General features: G+C 44.3%; 1 protein-coding gene across 1 annotated transcript; it reads right to left on the bottom strand.

The window, feature by feature from the left end:
• Positions 1–1,777: 1,777 nt before the first annotated feature.
• Positions 1,778–9,252, bottom strand: LOC128881189 (uncharacterized). Its single transcript, XM_054131977.1, has 8 exons — positions 9,104–9,252; positions 7,944–8,178; positions 7,673–7,843; positions 5,676–6,869; positions 4,798–5,502; positions 3,450–3,615; positions 3,002–3,359; positions 1,778–2,719 (listed from the first exon to the last, which is right to left on the bottom strand). Exons 1-8 carry the CDS (start codon positions 9,250–9,252, stop codon positions 2,359–2,361), a joined length of 3,339 nt encoding a protein of 1,112 aa, XP_053987952.1. The 3' UTR covers positions 1,778–2,358.
• Between the last annotated feature and the right edge of the window lie 928 nt (positions 9,253–10,180).

The following is a 10,180-nucleotide window of genomic DNA, read 5'->3' as shown; positions in this document are numbered from 1 at the left end:
CGTCGCAACCCATCTTTACTACTGCTTCTTCTAAATTTTTATTTAGAATATCATTATATTTGTCTGCATTCATAATTTCATCGATTTCTGCTAATGTACCAACTCCATTCCATGAAAAGCACCCCCGCACCATTAATGATCGTCCGCCAAATTTAACTGTGGGTATAATAAATGCTTCTTTATATGCTTCATTTTTTTTCCTTTAGACTTGGTCCTTTTTTTTAATTGCCGTAACTCAAATTTACTTTCGTCGCTCCAAACTATATTTTTCCAGAATGCTAGTGGTATATTCAAATATTTTTTTGCAAATGCTAAACGTTTTCTCATATTAATTTTATTGATGTATGGCTAGCGTCTAGCTTTGCAACATCTTAATCCAGCTTCGTGCAGTCTTCGTTTTATTGTTTTTGTTGAAACTTTTAATCCCATTATTTCTGCAATACTATTCAAAAGCTGAGACTTCAAGGAAGTTTTTCCCGAAGAGTGCCCGCCAAACAACTATGTCTTTGAAACCGAAAAACGAATACAGAAAACGTCAAATTTTATTTAATTTTCAAAATGTAAAGTTTGACCTAATTGTTCACTTGTTAAATCTACGTAATAAATTTTAGTTCGGCACCAGACAAATGGGAAATTTAACGCTCTTTCGAATGGTATACTTACTTTCAAGTTTGCACTGTAATTCGGTGGAGCTATGGCCGTTTAAGGATTGTCAAGTCGAAAACGAAGAAAAAGTATTAAAAGTGAAAATACTAGAGAATAAGGCGACACAAAGAAAATGTCTAAGAGTAATTTTTTGTTGGAAACTTGTTGTAGAATTGGCACCCTGCGTATGGCCGAACTTATACGTAGACATTCTGTATAAAGGCAATATATAAATAATATGGACAAATATATAAATTTCATTACCTTTTTACAGAATGATGATAACATTAACAGATGCAAGACATTTTTTTAGTAACGATGATTCAGTTTGAAAGAGTAACAAAAATCATCAAAGTATTATTATTTAATATACATTTTATAAAAAATATATAGCGTGTAACAGCATTTGTAAATACATAATTCCTCGTTGTAAAATTTAAGTGTAGGATTTGGTTGTGAATTCAGGCCCCGCAAAAGGTTACGCCGGCCCTGATACTACCATTCCGGCTGCGCATGTGCGAAAAAACCCGGCTCGGTTTGCATCACGGCCCTCGTTCAAATTTCCAAAAAAGACAAAAGGAAAATTAAACGTCGTTCAATTTTATATCTCAAATAATATTATACATACGCGATCGGGGGTGCCTCAGGTATAATTCACAACTGCGAGATACTCGATTATATGATCAGTTTCCTTGTAAACGGAAGCTGGTTTCCTAAAGAATTAGTAGCATTCCAGAAATCCATCGCGAGCCAATCAAAGACAAGCTCGCTTCAAAGAAGCGCGGAACTTTCAGCGCGCATTTTTTAAAAAACCTTGGTACGTATTAGGTCTACCGGAAAGTTTTGTCCGTTCCAGTTACAAGTTTCTAACAAGAACGCGCATATTCATTAAGAACGATATACAAATTGCAATGATGCTGGCAAGATGTCATAAATAATGATAAAAATTATATTATTCAATAAAATTTATTCAAGATATGAGAAATTTATTATTTTGTGTTATTCTAAAAACGGACAGAACTTTCCGGTAGACCTAATAGAATGAAGTAATAATTTCTACTACTATGAAATTTATTACAAAACAGTAGTAGTTTTATGTGAATCAAGGAATACGACAAATTAATGAGGTTACGTAAAGTTTATTAGAACGAAGTATAACAAATAAATTGCAAACAAAATGCATTACTCAACGATCCGAACGTACTTCGAATCAATCATGTTTTTAACAAGTAGCGAACACAATTGTCGCGTATTCGTCAAGATGCTGAGACTAACTATAGACATTGTAATTAATTTACTTACATTCCTAAATCCGTATTCGCACTTGTAGCTTTTCATAAATACATATACACTCTTATCTTACTTAATATAAATTATGGGTTGACAATTTTGGAATCATTTCGCATTCCTATTCGTGGAAGACGATTTTACATCGAGATCGAATTAAGGCGAGCAGAAAATCTTGTACACGTTACTATTAATTAGAATAAAAATCCGTGCACTTGTAGTAACGTGGACAAGTTCTACCAAGAAATTTTTCTCTCTGCATTGCACGAAGGTAGAAAGATCAGTCCTGGAAAAAAATGGCAACTTTGTTCTTTCATTCTCCCTGCAATACATGTATACAAGATCGTTTCGAAGCTCCAGAGGCTTGTAATTTTTCGTCATTATCGTTGTTATATTATTACTATTCTAGAAATAAGATCGGAACGATCAGTAACGGTTAACGATTTGCTGAATCCAGTCGAGGTAGTAGGAAACGCGAGAGTAAACCCCTGGAACGCCTGGTTGTCCACAGCCGATTCCCCAGGATACTATCCCAGCCAGCTGCCAGCGACCATGTCGCTCGCAAACCATTGGACCACCTCCATCCCCTTTGCAAGCGTCCTTTCCTTCCTCTCCTCCGGCGCAAATGAATCCTGGATGAAGATTGAAGCCAGGGCCCAATCTCGTTCGTCGCATCTGGTGCTCGCAAACCTGATTGCTCACAACGGGTACATCCACTTCCTTCAGTATGTTCTGGTACTTGCCAAAGTCTCCAAAAGCGTCCTTACCCCAGCCAGTCGTCCAGCATCTGTCGAAATTTGAAACGATTGAAGATTCTTTTCACTCGTCGACGCTACGCAATGAACGAAACTCTCGAGCAGTAATCCAGATAGTAACGATTCAAATTATACCGCAGAGAGTAGAACACTTTCTAACTTTCTAAAGAGATTAACCTTTTCACTGTTAAATGAACCCTTATTAATCCTATGAATGTCACTATAGTTGGCTTTCTAGGGAATTGGTTACTTCCCACAGAGTTTGGAAACCAACAGTTTTAATACTAACGATACAATGGAAAAGAAACACTCACCTGCTTCTTGCAAAATCGTCACGCTTGTCTGGAAGACAAGCAGGGCTGACGTGTGGGTTTTTTTGGAAGTCGACCTGGTGATCGATCCTCAGTATCGCGATATCGTTGTACAAGGTTCCGGCATAAAATTCTGGGTGTACGTGGAGGCTCGCCACGTCTCGTTCGATGTATGGGTAGAACTCGACGTCGTGGTTCACGTCCCATTCACCCAGTCGAACTCGCAGGTCTCTGGCCGCATAAGTTTTCACGCAATGCGCTGCCGTGAGGATGTGTTTGGAGGAAATGAGGGTGCCACCGCAAACGTACACGCTTTCGGTAGGGTCCTTCTTCAGAATAGCGACTTGCCATGGATATTCACCTGTGAATCGGTCGATGAATCTGTTAGTTGAATCTGGTAGAACGTTGCACGATATTTTTTCACTGTCGAGCGCGAATGTAAACTACGTACCGAATTCAGCGTCACCATCGATGTGAGCTGGAGTTTTGATACGTCCATTGATGCCCTGAGTGTACCTAGTTCCGCACTGACCCGGCCTAGGTTTCGCCTGTTGTCTCCTCGAACAGCACACCAGACCTGGACCGCATTGTCGAGGAGCACCGCTGACGAATTGTCGCTACAGAGAAAACCAGATTCTTCGTTAAACGACGAACGACGTTTCGATACGGAGCAAAGTAGCTTAATTAACTATAACTCTCTGGCGTTTGGTACGAAGGGCTCGAGTAAAAAATGAGTGATTTCAAAATACGACTTAACCCTTTTCTATCAAACATCGGAGAATTACGCCTATCCGTTGCGTAGGAGAACCAAAAGGTCTTGGCCAGGTGACCTTGTAAGAATTACGGCAAAGTATATATAGTCTGGTTGGATTACAAAAACAAAATCAGATACAAATAAAGGTCGATTCAGACTATACGACACCGTCACGTTCCGGCAACGACACGTACCGGCACCGACACGACAAAACATTCAAACACGCGTTTTAATGGAACTATTCACACTTAACAGACACTGACCTAAACGTTCCGTCAACGGGAATAGTGTGAATAGTTCCATTAAAACGCGTGTTTTAATGTTTTGTCGTGTCGGTGCCGGTACGTGTCGTTGCCGGAACGTGACGGTCCGTTGTCGTATAGTCTGAATCGACCTTATAATAAGTAATTGTTTAAGACAAAACAAATAATAGAACAGAAGTGATGAACAAAAGTCATGACCGAAAGCTCGATACCGCATATGCAGTACGTAATAAGTATTCGTACAGGAACCAATTTAAAATAAATGGTTCCTGTACGCATACTTATTACACTGTCTGTATATGTATATCCGTTGCGTAGATTCACCGATGAGGATAATATAAAATCTTAATCCTACACTGACCGCAGTCAATATTACACTTGGAGGAACAAATACAGTGACTCTCGTAAAACAAGAAGCAGTAAATCATCAATTGCCATGTAAATGAATCGTTTCACCCTCTAATCAGCGATATTAAATCGTCAGCTACTGGTCCCATGCACAAGAGTACGCGCTTGGCCTGCTCACCTCGCACGGGAACGATGCAAGAAAGCATCATCAAACTTCGTTACTTTCCAACGCTGAGTCGTTTGAGGCTGAAACCTTCCTTACCGAGTTAACATTGAAAAATATGTATTCAGGTCTCCGTCTACTGCACCTGCGAGCCCTAGTACACGGAGATCGATGGAAAACGGGCACAAGAGGATCCCATTACAGACTGCTCCTGCTGTTCGGGAGGGGGACTCAAGAAAGTCACTCGATTTGTTCCACGTACTATACTTACCTCCAGCGTGTCTTTCGTTAATTGTATCCGCGAATGCGGTTCTACCGGATGAGATAGCGCGTCACGCTTTCTTCTGTTTGGAAAGGATACTTTCCCAGCGGTTCCAGCTTTTGGAACCGCTCGTCCACGTCCGCCTGCTCGCTGGCTTTTATCGACGTTGGAACGCGCGTAATACTGGCTAGGTTGATCCTCGTAATCGTAATCGTAATCGTCCCCGTCTCGGTAGTAATCCGAGTAGTCGGTGTAAGGGGTCTCGCGGTGGCTTGGATAACGATAGGGAGGAGGATGGTGCGAATTCGCGTAGTACGGTTTCTCATAGAGCAGGCTAGGTTTGGACGGATAGTAGTGAGGCGCGTAATTCGGCCCGTAACTCTCGTAGAGGGCCTGCTTCTTGTGAGCGAGCAAGTTATTGAGCTTCTGGACGAGGCCACGGTTGGGCGTTACGTGAAAATTTACAAACGGTTTTACCACTTTGTCGCCGTACTCGTCTTTGGTGAATTGCACGGCTAGGAGAGGATTCACGGAAACCAGGCCGAAATTTAGGCCCTGCTCGGACGAACCGTACCCTCCGTACGGATTCACCAGGGCATTGCCACCGTATTGACCGATGGGGTACGGTCCACCGGTTTGCGGTAGACCGAAACTGATCCCCCAAGTTGGCTTGACGTTTAATTTCGAAGAGTCCAGATCGCTAGCGTCGAGTCTCTGCAACCAGAGAGTCGAACAGTCACGCAGAGAGTGATCCTAGTTTCCGGCTTTTCGTGCATTCTTATCAACGCAGACTCGTATCAACGCGAAGCGACAGACACCGATCGCGACACCGTTTCTACAACGGACTCGTGTCCGCGGGAAAATGGGAAATCTCGACTCATGCTTACCCCTTCTCCGTTGGTCCTCTTCCGGGCCTCCGAGTCGTCGCTACCAGCCTCCCTCTTGGTCCTCGCGCTGTCGCTGGGTGTTTCAGAAGTCGTCGATCCACCCTCGCTGTCTTTCGTCGATAGCGTTCCATTTCCTTCCACACCAGTCTCGATAGTCTCGGCCTCGATGTTCTTGTTCAAATTGCGAGGATCGATGGGGAGGAAGAGGTCGTCCTTTCGCCCGGCGTGCTCGCCGCTAGGACACTGTTCATAGGGGACGCAAACGCAGTCCGTCGCGTAGCTCGTCGAGAAATCGTTACCGAAGTCGTTGTTGTCGTTTTCGTACAGGTTTTGAGAGAAGTAGTTGTTGCTGGTGGTGCTCGCTGACCCGAGGGAATAGTCGTTGGTGCCGGGGACGGTGTTGGGGGACAGATAGTTGCCCCCCGGCGAGTAGTACTTGCCAGTCTTCTGACTTTCCGTTTTACCAAAATTCAGCTCTAGCGTGGGTTTCTCGTAGACGGGATACCGGTCGGCGTAGTTGCTCGTCGAGGCGAAACCGCTCAGACCGTTTCCATCCTTGTTTGTGGGGACTTTCACTTTGAACGCCTTCTTGTAGTCGTCGAAATCTTGGTAACCGCCAGCGGGAAGGTCGTAGGTAGTGCCCGCGGATCCGTAACTTTGGCCATAGCCGACGGATGGGCTCGGGCCACCGGTTTGGCCGCCTTCTCCGTGGTGATAGTGATGATGGACGTGTTGCTGAACCGAGTCCGAACCCAAAACGGACGGTCGCAGGGCGATCTGCTTCTTGTCGATGAAGCGATCGTTACCTTCGTACAGAAAGCTATCGCTGGCGGATCCCACCTCGTACACAGGCTTCGATCCGATGAACGACGAGCTGGGAGGACCTGGCCTCTTCAAGCCTGGGTAGGAACCGATCAGACCTGACGGGGGTCCGAACTGCGAAATCGATGGGGGATGAGGCGAACCGCCGATTCCGTAGATCACCTCTGGCGGAGGACCAGAAGAGGCGAAACCGCCAGGAGGTGATAGAGGATGCTGCAGTGGTTTCGATGAACCGTAAGGTCGTTTCACTGGAATCGCTGGTAGCGGTCTTCCGACTGGCTTAATGGTGACCGGCTGAGCGTAGATTATGTCCTGAGGATATATTCCGCGGTGAGGAGAGTAGTACGGTCGACGACCCTCGAGGTTTTCGCACTGTAAGTAAGATACGATATTAGTCTCAACTCGAATCTTGATCTTTCTTTTTTGCTATTAACATTTTCGGTGCTCTGCGCGAATATACTCGTCAAATTATTTCGTTCTTCTCGTGCTCAAGACGAGTTAAATCGCATGAGCTAATTTATAATGAGTTAATAAGTTAACTCGTCTTGAGCTCTTTCCTATTTAAAAAGCTCATTGATTTAACCCTTTCGCTGTGGATGAAAATAAGTAGCCGTTCGCTGCAATTATGATATTTTTTTTAATGACAAATTTCTTATAAATGTTCTAATATGATTATTTTGAAAAACATATATTTGTAGTAACTTATTTTATATATAATATGATTGTCGAACAAAAAAAATGAAGACTGAAAAATAATAAAAACAACCATATATTTTCAGTTGGATGCACATGTGCGTCATCCGCAGCGAAAGTGTTAACTCGTCTTGAGCACGACAAGAACAAAATAATTTGACGAGTATACTCGCGCAGAGCACCGAAAAGGTTAACATATTGTTGACCGGTCACGAGTTAACTCGTGCGTGCACTCGCATTATCTATTTCAGTTTATGAAACCCAGGGCTATATAGAATATTGCAAAAGCTTCGCTCACTGTGTTTAGTCCTGTTGGTTTTTGATTCTTTTTTAACGATAGAATATACTTTTCTCAGTATTTAGGTCTATATCACTCGGCCGTTCAGTAGTACAAAAATTACGAAATAATAGCTGGTGACACGAAGTACATTGCAAGTTCTGGAACGGATTAGGTACGAATTCAAGAACCTAGTGATACTTACATTCATCAATCCCAGCGAGCATAGTTTGTCCCTGATGTAGGATCGAGCGATCGTGTCGTTTCCCAATTGAAGGGCGTTCTTCACGTTAGGGTCGGCGTACACCTGATCGTAACCCTCGATGTTGCGACCCTGTCGATTAGAGACGAGAATTTCCTCGATCACCGCCTCAGCCTGCGGCAGAGAAGCAGTCGTTCGACTCGACTCGATTCTCGTATAAAACGCGCGTCTCCGCACCCAGAGTGCGTCCATTAAATGGATCGCGGTCACTCACCGATCGTTGCTCCTTCGATTTGTCGTCGACGTTTTCGATGTTTTCGTTTAATTCAGAAACACCCCTGTCGCCAGTGTTGTCCGTGGGTTGCGCGCCTTCGTTTTGCCAAGACCAATCCCGTCCAGTTGGTGTCGCCTCTCGATCGAAATGCATCATGGAGGATGGTTGGATTTGGCCTTGGACCGCGCAGACAGCGGCGGCTATCCCAAATAGCCAAACGTACCCCGCTCTCATCCTAAAGTAAATAAAGAAAATATATCAGAAAATATAAATATATCAGTAGCACGACAAATCGATCCTAATAAACGAGATCCATCGTCGCGTGGCGATCGCGAGATTCGTATTGCGAACGGCGCCACAGCGAAAGCGCATCATCTCACTCGCCTTTCACCGAACCGGTTGCAGACGAAATCGAAATCGTGTTTTGTCTACGTACCTTGCACTCAGTTTCCGTTCGTTCCTCTCGAGAGAAAACAGTCGAGAAATTAATCGAAGAATAGATGCTCGACGAGATACTCCTCCAAATGACAAGACGAATAGCTCCGACTAGCGCCGATGCGAACGATATGAACGATGATCGTCTACCGACAGACGACCGTCCAACGAAAGCGAGAGGATGTATCGAGGAGAAAGTCGTTGAGCAAGTCTTTCCGCGACGTCCAGCGTCGTTTCGCGCCTACGCCACGCGCCTCTTCTATCGCTTTGTTATTTCGACAATTTTCGACTAAAGTGAAAGTCGTTGTGTAACATTCGTGGGCTGGGACGAATTTAAAACCGAACGAGATCGATACGAAAAAAAATAGATCGAAGAAGGGTCGCAGAAAAATGTTCAGAGGGTGTCCTAACGTTTTAACGAAATTACGAAAAATGGGAAAGAGAGGAAAGATTAGAGATAGATGAATCCAAAGGACTCACCTTAGGCGTGCTGGATTGCCTCGTGTCCTGATAGAAATTCCTTATAGTTGTAACGCGTCTGCAACTGACGACCGACGGCGATTGTCTGCGATGCGTCGAGGAGTTTCGCTCTCTAACCAAACACTTTCTCCATGAACGAGGTTACTCTGCGCGTTTACCGACGCCATTCGTATCTTATATAGACGTCCCTTTCGGAGATGCTGTAACAGTGTACGAGTTCACGGTGGGGTATGTTTGTGACTCACCGTGCAGCCGGACATCCGTTTTGGATAGGTTCCTCGAACCGCAGCCGCGCTCTTGCATCGGCCATCGACGCATGAAATTCCCAATCGTTCCTTGAATTCACTCTGCCCCTGTTGCATTTCGATGATCGAGATACAGCTCCGTTGGACATAACTGATTTTTCATGGGAAAACGAATGAAAAATATAGAATACTAGCTGTGCGCCGCGGTTTCACCCGCGTGGAACACTATTTATTTTATGTCGTTCGCGTTCGACTGACCAATGTATGTTGCTTCTGTTATGGTAGTGTCCATTTCGATTAGTTGTAATCATTTAAAAAATTGCAGTTTGCATAGAAGGGGTGTGGTACATTAGACAATGCCAGAATTAGTAGATCTGGCCAGTCGTGGTCAGACATGGTAGCCAAACCTGTCGATTTATTTTTACGAAAACAAAGCTTCCTATGAAAAAATATCATTCTTCATTTTCGATTCGTTTTCAAGCAAAGTATCATTCTCTGTTGATGGCGTTATATTTAAGACTAGCTGTGCCACGCGGTTTCACCCGCGTGGAATACTATTTATTTTATGTCGTTCGCATTTGACCGCGTGTTACGGTAACTCATATGTTTCAATCTTTTTACCCTCTTAGTGGTTGAATTTCGAAATATCCTTTCTTATTCCTTGCATACATCAGAAAGGAAACCTCATTGCAAAATTTCAGATTTCTAGTTTCAAGGGTGCGTTAGGGTTCAGCCTGGACGTTGATTGTAATCAATCAGGGCTTCATTCTTATATACATATACAAGGTGTCCCAAAACTCGGGGAGGAGCCGGAAATGGGGGGTAGCTGAGACGATTCTGCACAACAATTTCCTTTGCAGAAATGTCGGATGGGGCTTCGTTAAGGAGATATTAAGCGAAAACCCCGACCAATCAAAGCGCGCGTAGACCGTTGGAGCGGCCGCGGTAGCGAAGGCTACGCGCTGGCGGCCGCGCTTGTACGCGAACAAGTGACTCGACGTGCATCGAAGGACATTGACGCTGCCGCCTAGCGCGTAGCCTTCGCTACCGCGGCCGCTCTAACGGTCTACGCGCGCT

The sequence above is a fragment of the Hylaeus volcanicus genome, chromosome 8 (genome assembly GCF_026283585.1).
Source record: "Hylaeus volcanicus isolate JK05 chromosome 8, UHH_iyHylVolc1.0_haploid, whole genome shotgun sequence".
In the NCBI taxonomy this organism is placed as follows: Eukaryota; Metazoa; Arthropoda; class Insecta; order Hymenoptera; family Colletidae; genus Hylaeus; species Hylaeus volcanicus.
This window is presented reverse-complemented; position numbering and strand designations above follow the sequence as displayed.

Bases quoted from the DNA above. Each gene is read 5' to 3' on its own strand.
- LOC128881189 (XM_054131977.1), bottom strand. From the start codon at position 9,252: ATGTCCAACGGAGCTGTATCTCGATCATCGAAATGCAACAGGGGCAGA. The intron at 3,616-4,797 runs GTAAGTATAGTA...TTTTCTCTGTAG, and splicing joins TAACGAAAGACACGCTGGAG to CGACAATTCGTCAGCGGTGC. The intron at 3,360-3,449 runs GTACGTAGTTTA...ACCGATTCACAG, and splicing joins CGATGGTGACGCTGAATTCG to GTGAATATCCATGGCAAGTC.